The sequence below is a fragment of the Leucopleurus acutus genome, assembly GCF_964270905.1.
Source record: "Leucopleurus acutus genome assembly, chromosome: 1".
NCBI lineage: Eukaryota > Metazoa > Chordata > Mammalia > Artiodactyla > Delphinidae > Leucopleurus > Leucopleurus acutus.
Genome location: NC_139142.1, coordinates 151,701,069 through 151,712,678, shown reverse-complemented (window position 1 = coordinate 151,712,678; position 11,610 = coordinate 151,701,069). Strand labels below are relative to the sequence as shown.

Genomic DNA, 11,610 nt, shown 5'->3' with positions numbered 1-11,610 from the left:
GTGAGTTCACGTCTTTCTACTCTGCCATGCTTTGCTATCTCCAGTCATTTATTTTTTTAACTGTGTGATGCTCATCTTCCCCCCCCACCCCGCCCACTGTGGATGCATCGCATGGTCCACGAGGGCAGGGCACGTGTCTGCACTGTTTACAGCATCTTCTTCATCACCAGACTGACTCTGAGTTTTCAGTTTCCCAGAGCACAGCATCATTTTCTATCTAAGTTCTTTTGAGATACAGTATTTGAATTGGGGTACAATATGCTGACATTTTACTTCAAGCTGCATATACCAATATGCCTAATCACGACATCATACATTTGTGGTTTCTCCAATGCCACTCACATCGAGTGGCATTACAGTGATGCTTACACCTTTTTGCCTTTTCTAACTCCTTTTGTAACTTTCTTTAACTTCAGCATTTAGAGGTCCGGAAGATCAGGAAAAGCAGCAAGAGACTGATCAGAAAGGCAGGAGAAAACCAGACAAGTGCAGAGTCCCAGAAGTCAAGAGAATAGTGTTTTTCAAGGAGTGCTCAATTACTGCAAATGATGAGTGCCAAGAATCATCAGACACATCAACTTAAGAAGAACTTTTGTGGAACATATAACAGCAAATGGAAGAAGAGAAATTGGAGAGAGAATACAGGAACTTGTTCAAGAAGACCAGGAGCCCTGGGCAGGGTACGCACAGGAGAGAGGTGTGGGCTGTCTTGGGAGTAAAGACCCAGAGAGTGTGGTGTTATGGAAGGCAAGAGAAGGGAGTGCTGCAAGGAGGGTCAAGTGCTGGCAGGTCAAATAAGACAAGACCAACAACTCCACTGGGGCATGAAAGAGAATGATCCAGGAATAGCATCTTTAGCATTAAGCAGCATTAATCTGTTCCTGATGAGTGGAGACAACTCAAAGCTCACTCTAGAGCACCAGAGGGAACCAGGGCTTTGGGTATGTGATATGGCTTTGTTCTTATGAGAAAGACTTGATGGCATGGTGGAGAGAAGGAAGCGAGGGAAGAGTGGTCCTTGAGAAGGAGAGAATAGTTCCTTTCTCCTCCTGCAGAGGCAGGTGCATTTGGCCAAGGACACAATGCTAGCCACCAGAAAGTTTCAGCTGAAGGTCTGTGCATATTTTGCCCCACATTTACTAATGTTGCTCCATGACCAGGGTAGACTGGGTAACGCATTCATCATTTAAACCTTAATAGCTCTCAAGTGTCTACTGCATCAGTTTCAAGCTGCTGGCAGTCTATACTGGGTTCATGCTGTGATCTCAGCTGCAGCCCCTCCATTGAGGCATAAGGCAGTGTTCTGCCGGTCTGACACGGCTCTGACCCATTCCTTCTTCCCCATGGGCCTCACGTTCTGGCCCCACTTCCTCATTCTTTCAATATCAGCACAGGACCTATCTCTTCTGGCAAGAGATATTTCCTACCTCTTCTGGTCCACCCTTCTGAAATGCTTACTGCCCTAGACTTGTAGCACACAATTTTCACCCAAGTATTCACTATTCCACATGATAACTGTTTCATTAGCCAGATCAAGCTCCCATCTTGGTTATCTATGGCCCTTGGCTATTAGGAACACAAGGACAAAGTAGACTATAGTGATCAGCGCCTTGGACCAGGTGACCCTCTAAGCTTCAGTTTCTGAAAACCAAGGTTAACTAGAAGTACCTACCTCACAGGATTGTAGTGAGGATTAACTATAAATGTATGTGCCTGGCACACAGCAAGTGCTCTTCAAATGCTAACTATTACACAAATTAGTTTCCTTCTCCCCTTTATTATCTCCCAATCAATTCTCCACATTGCACCACCCCCTCCACCACCACCTCATGGTGCCAGATGCAAGGTGGGTACACAGAAGTCATTGTTTCTTCCTATGTGTCCCTGACTTGATAATTCCTAAATTTATGGGAACAAAATGAGGTTTGAGGGAAAAGTCACAGCTAATAGTGTACTGAACCATGCCCTTCTACTTCTAAAATGAATAGTTGAGAGCTGCTTAACACAAGTTTTCAGCTACAGAAAATACATTAAAGGAAGAATTCTTTAAAAGTTCCTTTAAAACCTACAGGAATCTCTCTATATGTAAATAACAAACATGGGTGGAATATTTTAACCTAAGTCTAAAACTTCCCATGTTGTGAGTCTTCCATGCTGGTGGAAAGCCAATCTGGGTAAAAACTGGTAACTCAGATAAAGGTTCAAGGGCTTTCCTAAACCTCAGGAGACCCACCCTGGTTTTCAATGACCCTCTCTTCTGCCAGGAACTCCCACATTCCTCCACTCAAAATTTCACTCAAATGTCTCCAGACTCAAATACTTGATTTTGACTACTCCAGCCCATTTGTTTGCAATCACACTGTCTTCAAAATCCTGTTTTCACTCCCTCCAGCCCTCCCCAGGAGATTTTAAGCCCCCTAAGACCAAACTATATTTTTCCTTTATATATGTCAAGAGACAACTACAGAATATTTCACATACTCAACATATGTTGATTAATTTATATGAGACATTTCTGGAATACTTTCCCAGCTAATCATCACTATTCTGCAGGTTAATTTTGTTCCTTCTTAAAATCTTGATGTGAAGCAGGGATCAGCAAACTATAGCAGGCAGGACAAATCCAACCATGAGCTAAGAATTTTTAAATGTTTTTAACAATCCTTTAAAAATGTAAAAATATAAAGACTATGCAGCTGCAAAGTCTAAAATATTTACTATCAGGCCCTTTATAGCATACTTGACCAAAGGTCTAGACAAGTACATAAGAAATGAGTGCAAGAGGGATGACCCAAAGGGCTCCCAGAAACCTCATTGGCCCCTGAGGTACCTCTAGGCAAGATGTTTCTTTATCCTCTTAATTCAGAAACAACTCCAAGTGCCTGATTTTGTGGATAAACCCCAAGGAGCCTGCCAACTCTGAAAATCACTACAGCTATCTGCCACTTGCCATGCTCATTGCAGGTGAGGAATAATGAGAAGGGAAAATAATATTAGTGGGAGGTTATGAATAATAAAAAGCTGTGTAATATTAGATAGACAAATTCAAGTTCATAATGAAATTTCCTTAAATTTGATAAAGATGCTGAAAATGTTCCTTGCAAATTTTTTTTATACTTAGTTTCTTTTTTTTTTTTTTAACAAAGCTCTGTACATAAAAATAAATATACAGAAACAACCCCATCAACTCTCTGCATCAGTAATCCTCGCTGGTGGGCTCACCATTTACAAGGAAGACATCATTCAACGCAACCTGTCACAGAGACTGTCCTACCAGCAAGGACCTGTTAACTTGAAGGATCATTGCCAGGTCTCTTTTATCAAGATCGCCAATCACTTGGAGGCCTTTAGCTATCAACTAGCAATGACCCATGAAATCAGTGAACACAGTCACTGGCTTCAGTGCAGTGTGACCAACTGCAACTACTGCCTAGTGGCCACGTCCATGCTCTATATGCTGCCTTCAACCCTTGAAGACACAGATGCAGTTAAGAACAGAAAGAAAGCCCCCTCCCCCTGGGTAGTCACTGTGAAAAGCGTGCATAAGGCAATTGAGTCGAGGGTTAAGGATTCATCTTGCTAGTGTCAAAAGCAACACTAACAAGATTCTTAGCCTCATCCACCAGACGATGGACCTCTGCGTCCAGGTCTCCAGGAGCAGGCTCCACCTCCTTCACCAGACAAAGGGTTGTAACCTGTGACAAGAGAAAAGCAGAACAGTGCTGGAAATGTTCTGTATCAAACATAAAATTGTCAGCCTGACATGCAAAGCACTGCAAAGATATGGATTCTATTCTCACAAACATTTTCATACAACTTTCAGCTACCATATGACAAAAAAAATTTACATGGTCACTGCAGTTTGAACTAACTTTCTGGTGGGAATAAAACAAGCCATTCAGCTTCTCTGTTTTAACTCTCCAAACATGAAAAACTACCCAAAACACACAAAAAAATTTGCCCAAAAAACCTCTCAAGATGGCTATATTTAAGTATATAAAGGCTTCTAACTGCAGTGCTTAATATAATGTATAAATTCAAATAAGAACTGCTCAACCTACAGAAAATAAATTTAAAAAACCAAAATCAAAAAGAATGGAACTCGTTATTTCCACTAGTCAGAACTGGGTAATCCACATGCCCCAGTCCCCAACCCCATCCCTGCCCACTCATTAGCTTCCTAAAGTTAATGGACATTTGGCAACCAGGTTGACTGATCAGGCTTTAGAGCCAGCAAGACCTTAAATGAGGTGGTTTTGCTCCTTACTTACTACAGAATCTTTGGTCACTAACTCCCTGTGTCTCAGTTTCCTTATTTGTAAAGCCAGGCCAGTCAAAGCCCCTAGTTCTGGATGCATTCCATTTTCTACAATTCCCTCCTAAATACCACCACTCTTTGCTCTGAAAAATAGTCTTGGAAGACTATTCCTTGCTTGGAGCAAGAAAAAGATTCAAAAAAGCATTTCCTTTTCAGACACACCACTTCCCTACAGCAAGCCAGCTTTGGGTGTTGTCAGAGCCCAGCCCAACTTGTGTCCAGTCTGCACAGAGCCCAGGTTCCAGACTCCTAACAGTCCTCCAATAGGCCAGCCAGGCTTCCACACCTCTGCCTCTGCAGCACCTCCCCACAGAAAACCCCTCTCCCGGACGGAGGATAGTCTTTGGCCTAAAACTGGTTCCTACATAAAGTATTTTAATGCCTTTGCCCTCCCCTCTCTCAGGATTAACAGAGAACTCCTGGCAGATCACAAAGGTTACTCATTTTCATTTGTGTGGGAGTCCTGTCTTCCCAAAAGGACGTGAAAGTCCTTAAGGATGGGGTAAGGACAGACTGCTATGGTTAGAGGGCTCAAGGATGTTGCATGCAGAAGCTGTCTGAATGAACATCTGTCCATGCCTCCTTGAGAAAGTTATTTGTAAGAAACAAGGTGGCCCTGGCTGGAAAGACCAAAACCCCTGTGTCCTAGCCCCTTGACAAACTTACCTGCAATACTATTCCTTGCCCCAGTTACCACTCCCTTTATAGGACTGTGTGGGAATACTAAATTACAGTGAGAATACTAAAATACAAGTGCAACCATCCAATTATTTCCTGAGGGCCTCGAGTGACCTCCTTTTTCAACTGCCAATCAAATGCTGACTTTGTGAGGCCAAGGAGGTTATAGGCCTCCTGGAAACAGGACTTGAGCCCACATCCTTGCCCAAGGCCCACAGGGCTCAGCACGTTGGTGACTTCCAGCCATTGAGGGCTGCTTTGCATCTGATTCTTTTATTTAATCTTCATAACCCTAAACTTAGGAATTAGTCTCAATTTACGGACAATGAAACAAGGAAAAAGAATCTTGTTTTTAAAGGTAAATGTATCCTGTAATTGTTCAGAATGCTTTGATGTTTGGTACTTACCTCCTCGCCGCAAGGGCTTTCTGTCAGATTTTCGTTTTGGGATGACTGATGAAGTAGAAGGCCCAGGACTGTCTTCTTCCTGTTTGAACATACACAGGCTTAAGAATCTAGTTAAAAACATTCTACTCCAGGGACTTCCCTGGTGGCGCAGTGGTTAAGAATCCACCTGCCAATGAAGGGGACATGGGTTTGAGCCCTGGTCCGGGAAGATTCCACATGCTGTGAAGCAACAAAGCCCACGAGCTACAACTACTGAGCCCACATGCCACAACTACTGAAACTCATGCACCTAGAGCCCGTGCTCCACAACAAGAGAAGCCACTGCAATGAGAAGCCCGCGCACCGCAACAAAGAGTAGCCCCAGCTTGCCGCAACTAGAGAAAGCCCGTGCGCAGCAACAAAGACCCAATGAAGGCTACATCACCTGAGGCTTTCTTGTATTTCCTTTGTAACTTTTTCCTTCTCGCATGCTATCCCACATTTCAATCTTCTGTCTCCTTTTCTCTTCTTCAAGCTGAGAAGAATCACACGTTGTACAGTATGAATTCATAAGCTACCATCTTTCTCAAAGAAAATGTAATTTTGATAACTTTTAATCTAAATGTCCTTCAAAACACACCTTCACCTGCACTTTCTTCAGTTAATAAAACAGTTGTCACCTAGTGGTGTGAGTTTAACTCACCAACAGAACCTTTTGTTTTTGTATACTATTAAAGAAAGCAAAAAGTGTCACAGAGAAAAGAATACCGACTCTTGTTCTAAACTGGACATTTTTGGTAATGGAGAATAACGCTGACCTGGAAAGGGTGAATGTGGCTGGCAGGCCTGCTTTGTTGCTACCTGGTTGCGTCACCTGAGGAAACTCACTTAACCCCTCTACTTCAAAGGCTATGAGGATCCAATGAGAGCAGATTTGAAAGTTCTTTGAAAGTCAAATACTATGGGAGCATAAAGGAAAACTAATCTCAGCAGAAAACTATGTCCAACAATGAGCACCTGAGAAAGCTTATACAGTAATTATGCAGTAAACAGGAGGGAAACACAGTGCCCTGGGTCTCTGACTCTGCTTCCTCCTCCTTGAAGAACAACTGGGTACTGCAACTTAAGTTCACACACAAGTCACTCTCTATTCCCAGTAGAATCCAGACCCAAACTTTAGTTCATTCTGGTTCCAATTAAACTGTGATATCACAAAGATATGTAAGAAGATGCCTTAGAAAGCACATATCCAGAAATTTCTCGATGGCTTTCAGGGTTCATCACTGCTAAATCCACATGTCTGTCCCTTCATGCTTCCACTGTCTGCAAGTACAGGAAGTCAAAGAGGAAACAGTCTCTTGATCTGAAGGTTGTTTTATGCTCATAGCTAACATGGACAACACCAGAATGGAACATTGCTGATAAATCCTGAGACCAAATAAGACAGCTGACTCAACTGTGAGTCAGGCAGATTCTGTTTGTTAAGTTTGTTAAATACACAGAACCACAACTTTAAAACTGAACATAGGCTTCTATCTTCTCTCCAATTTTAGGAGGCGCACACTACAATTTTTAAAAATAATCTTTAAAAAATTTTTTTTCAGCTACATCAACAAATTGGATAAATGATCAGGCTGTTTTACTAATGCAAAAAACTCAGACCCTCAAGTCATTAATTTTGACATGTAGAAGGAATTCAATTTACTCTATGGCTCCAGAAACAAAACAAATGGTTGGAAATCAGCAAAGGAAAAAACTAAAATAAAACTGCTTAAAAATGGCATCTATGTATACTATGCTGCCATTTCTATGTAAAAACGATACATGCATGTGTTTATATATGGATAAAATGTTTCTGGAAAAACACCTAGAAAGCTTAACATGGAATGCTTGAGCAGCAGTAGATAGGGGAGCAAGGAAGGCAGAGACTTAATTTTCATAGTACAGATTTTTGTATCATGAATTTGTTTTAACCTCATGTGGTTTAGAAAACTACATAAATAATAGGAATGTGCTAGTACATTTTAGGTGACTATTTAAGTGGAAGATGGGCAACCCACTGAACACTGAAGAAGGCTGCTGAGAAAGGTGACCAAGAAGGCCGAATGTGTGTAGTAGGTGTTGTCTTATTCTGTCCTTTCCCTCTGGGCTCCAACCAAGCTGTGGAGACCAGCCATGTACTGGATGACCATGCAGAACCAGCAGTGGCAGAAAGGTACTCCATATTGGAAACACCAGAGACACATGCAAGACCAGGAGGAAGACCAACTTCTCTGGCTTCCTTCAGAGGAGAAAAAAAGGGGCCCAGAAACATCTGCACTGAAACTAGAAAGCAGAGTCTACACTTAGTTGTTTCAGTTACAGAGAATGGGTCCAACCTGGTGGGTGACCTTACTCCTGTGAAGAGCAGCACAACCCACCTGGCTGCTCAGGTCACTTCAATAGCAGCCTTTGGTTCTTCCTCCCCCCGACCCCCCAAACCTTTTACCACCCCTACAACCAAACCATGTGTCTTTAAAAAAATCTTTCAAAACTCCATCTCCTGCTCTCCATCTTGACCCTGGGTTGAGCCCATCGCCACCCTCCCCTGGCTCTCCTTCAATCCACTGAAGAGCAGCCGCACCAAGCCAGGTCATGTGACATGCTCGGCTTGAGACCAACCATGGAGCAAGAGGCTGAATGTGTGTCTGGTGGTATGGCTCCTGTACACAGCAAACAGTTTTGCTGGGTGAAATGCTGCCGTGAGGGAACCACTTAAAAGTAAAAACATAAATACAAGACACCCTTCTTTAAGAGTATTTCCCCCTAAACAGTAAGAAATTGCACAAGGAAAACATGCTGAGCAATACTTAGCTAAGTGGAAATGATTCGGCCTGAAATAGTTATTCTTTGTATCCACCCTAATGCACATGCACATGTGCACACACACTTTTACCCACTAAACCTCAAATATCATGTATTCAAACTAAAACCAGTTCATACCTGTCTTAGTTTCTCCTTATGCTTTTCAACTTGTGCATTTAATTCATCTTGCATTTTCAAACGAGCAGCTGCTAAAGCCTCCTGTCGTTTAACAACAATATCAGGTTCTAAAATGTCAGAAAGAAATTGGGATAAAGCACCTTGTGTAATATAAAATGGAAACTCTTGAGGTCTATATTATTAGAAGTGTACAGAAGTCAGGCAATGCAAGAATATACTTTTACATGAATAAGTCTATTCTTCTGCATATATTTTACTGCTTAAGCGGGGGGCGGGGCAGCGGACTATCCCATCGCCACAGTTCATAGCCCTTGTTAAATATCCAAAGCATCAGAAATCTCTGTTCAAAACAGATTTCTGGGCTCCCTGAGCAGTTCCAATTCAGAGAGTCTGGCATGGGCTCCGAGACTGAAATATAAGTGGTCTGACGGCCAGTGAGATTCCATTCCACAACCTGGATACCTCCTAACACCCAGTCTCTAGGTTGACCAGAATTCTAGAAGACAACCAAGGAAAGATAAAGTTTTCTGATCATTAGCCATCACCTAATTAGCCCAGGTCTACACCAGAAAGAGGTAAAGATCGTCAGGTATTTTATCCTTGTTTTTACAGGAAAAAAAAAAAGAGAAAAATCCTTCCAGCTAGCATTAACAGAAATGACCACCCCAGGTATCTGTTTTTATCTGGTTTAGAAAACAAAGCAAATTATATAAATATACAATCAAGTTCTCTATTTTACTCAGACCACTGCGTTTAAGGAGCACTAAGGGGAACTAGGCAGTGGTTTGACTAATTTTGTAAACAAGGAAACAAACTGGAACTTATCTGTTCACATCAGTATCATCCAAAGGATATGCGATCATCATTACTTGTAGATAGTTAGCAGTGGAAACAGGTCACCTAACTGAATCCACGTAAAACGGGGGCCAAAGTAGCACAGGGGTGTGTCTGTGGTGACAGAGATGACTAGACCTTTATCTTTAAAAACAAAATTAGTTCCACTTTCTAGAAATGTGAATTGTGGTAACATTTGGAACTGTTGGATCATTCTTAGAATAAAATTATGTGTGGACTTTTTTAACCTAATTTTTCTAACAAAATTGTACAACACAAGGTAACACCTTTCACTGCACATACACTTCTTGCAATGCTTCATTACAACAAACTCCTCTTCTGAGATGCCCATCCCATTATCTTATAAATCTACTCCTCAGTTGTCAGCAGGTCTCACAGAGCCAGAGATGGCTGTACCAGGTGACTTGTTCTCTAACACCAGTCATCCACTTCACAAAATCCTGCAACTTAAGCAAGATTTACTTTGTACTTTGTAGTTTTTGTTGGATATACAGCCAACAACCAAAAATGCTGAGATAATGGCAGGACCACAGGGTTTCATGGGAGAGGAGAGTGAAGGAATTTTCTAAGTCTTTCTACTAATAACTACATTTGTGTTATGTTTGCTTTCCTCCCCACCCTCAGTAACTGTGGTGGCTCAGATGACTGATGATTTGTATTTATTTAATTATACTGCTATTCTCAAGACACTTAACATTTATTTTAAATATGTCCTCAGAAACTCTAGCTTCTAACTAGTTAAAGCTACTGTTTTAGAGGGAATAAGTTTTTGAAACAGTCAGGTGTAATCCGATATCAGGTCTGATGAGTAAGTTGTGAAAATCAAAATGCGGTGGATGTGAATAACTAAGGCTGAGTTTGTCACTCACGATTGTTCTAGAGATTAATGAGACTTAGTAGACAGACCCATAAGTACGGAGCAGCTGTGAAGTCTTCACTTTAATCTCTCCTGTAAATGAAAAACCATGCAACACAATATGCAGTGAGTGCTCTACACACCATCAAGCGGGTTTTTCATCCCATCAAAAACTCTGAAATTAAAACAAAACAAAACAACACTATTGCAAATCACCAAAACCAATTTCCTAAGCATAAAACAGTTTTCTTCCCACACAGATCAGAAACGTATTTCTTACTCTTAACAACAGACTAACTTTTAAATACTAAAACAAGTAGGCGTAAAGCCACGTCTTCATTTGTTATCAGGCACTAACCCAGAGCAGCGGCAGCTCGATCCAGCTGCCTCTGCCTCAAGGCCCTCAGCCGGGTGAAGAGCTTCTGAAAGACCACGTAGAGAAGAATGCAGCTAAAGACGAAGTACCAGCCATAGGTAGCCAGCAGGGAGCCCACTGAAAAGAAGAAAATAGTTTTCAAGAAACTAAAAATGATACTACCACTGGACTTTTCTATAACATTAAACAAAAGCAAAATAAGCGTAGCTCCTTGTCCTCAAAACCTTCACGGTGTAGCTGAAGACCTAAGTAGGCAGTTAAAATAACGAGTAGTACAACAATTCATGGATCACTGAGAAGGGACTTCTCAGCTACCTGGGGAATAGGAGGGGCAAGTCCGGAGGACGTGGGGCACGCCAGCTGGGTTTTGAGGGGTGAAGGGAAGTGTATCCGACTCAGGAGGGCATAGGCCTTTCAGATCCAGACTACATATAGAAAGGAGTGCCCATGGAGGGCTGATACAGCGCCGGATTTTGGGGGCGTGAGTGGGGGTACGGAGTCGAGGGGCTGAGGCTTGAAGGCACACGCCAAGGGCGGAGAGACCCCAGCAACCGCAAACCCGGAAGGCTTGCTTCGCATAAAGTAAAGAACTCGCGCAAAAAAGGGCCGACCGCAACGCCCGAGGAAGCACCGCTCTGGGAGGGCCTCCAAGCGCGCTTCGGGACCACCGCCCGGGCCTGCGTGCAGCGCCAACATCCGGCTCCCGGCCAGGTCCGGCCCGTAGGGCAGAGGAGAACGACTCACCGAACATGGCGGCGCGCCGAGGGTGGCGGCGCAAACCCGCTGCCCTGCGACCCGCGCCGACTCACCCGTGACGTGAAGGAAGCGCAGCCCCTCGGTCTCTAGGGCTGGCCGCGTGGACAGCTGATCCCCGTCCCGCTCCACGGCCGCCATCGCCTAGCCGCCCGGCCCGGCCAAACCCGGCCGCGTCAGCTCCAGCCTTAGTCTTCCGGCCGGCCCCTACGTACACGTGGCACGTCTGGGGCCGGCGTCCCGTCGTCCCGGCCAATCGCGTAGCGACCCGGCCCAGATGCTCAGCCTATCGCCGCGAGGGCGTGGCCGAAAGGGGGCGGGTGAGCGATCCGAGAAGGGCAGGGCTAGCCGTGGCCTAACTGGAGCCCTACCATCCGCTGCGCACTGGGTGGTCTAGCGGCTACCT

The 11,610-nt window shown here is 43.6% G+C and overlaps 1 protein-coding gene across 1 annotated transcript; it reads right to left on the bottom strand.

The window, feature by feature from the left end:
- Positions 1 to 3,117: 3,117 nt before the first annotated feature.
- Positions 3,118 to 11,384, bottom strand: SELENOS (selenoprotein S). Its single transcript, XM_082835859.1, has 6 exons — positions 11,261 to 11,384; positions 10,434 to 10,568; positions 8,365 to 8,471; positions 5,828 to 5,917; positions 5,404 to 5,482; positions 3,118 to 3,695 (listed from the first exon to the last, which is right to left on the bottom strand). Exons 1-6 carry the CDS (start codon positions 11,343 to 11,345, stop codon positions 3,616 to 3,618), a joined length of 576 nt encoding a protein of 191 aa, XP_082691985.1. The 5' UTR covers positions 11,346 to 11,384; the 3' UTR covers positions 3,118 to 3,615.
- Positions 11,385 to 11,610: the final 226 nt, after the last annotated feature.

Coding starts and splice junctions, on each gene's coding strand:
- SELENOS (XM_082835859.1), bottom strand. CDS start 11,345: ATGGCGGCCGTGGAGCGGGACGGGGATCAGCTGTCCACGCGGCCAGCC. Junction 8,472..10,433: donor TCGAGCTGCCGCTGCTCTGG/GTTAGTGCCTGA, acceptor CTGACATTTTAG/AACCTGATATTGTTGTTAAA. Junction 3,696..5,403: donor AAAGCCCTTGCGGCGAGGAG/GTAAGTACCAAA, acceptor CTCTTGTCACAG/GTTACAACCCTTTGTCTGGT.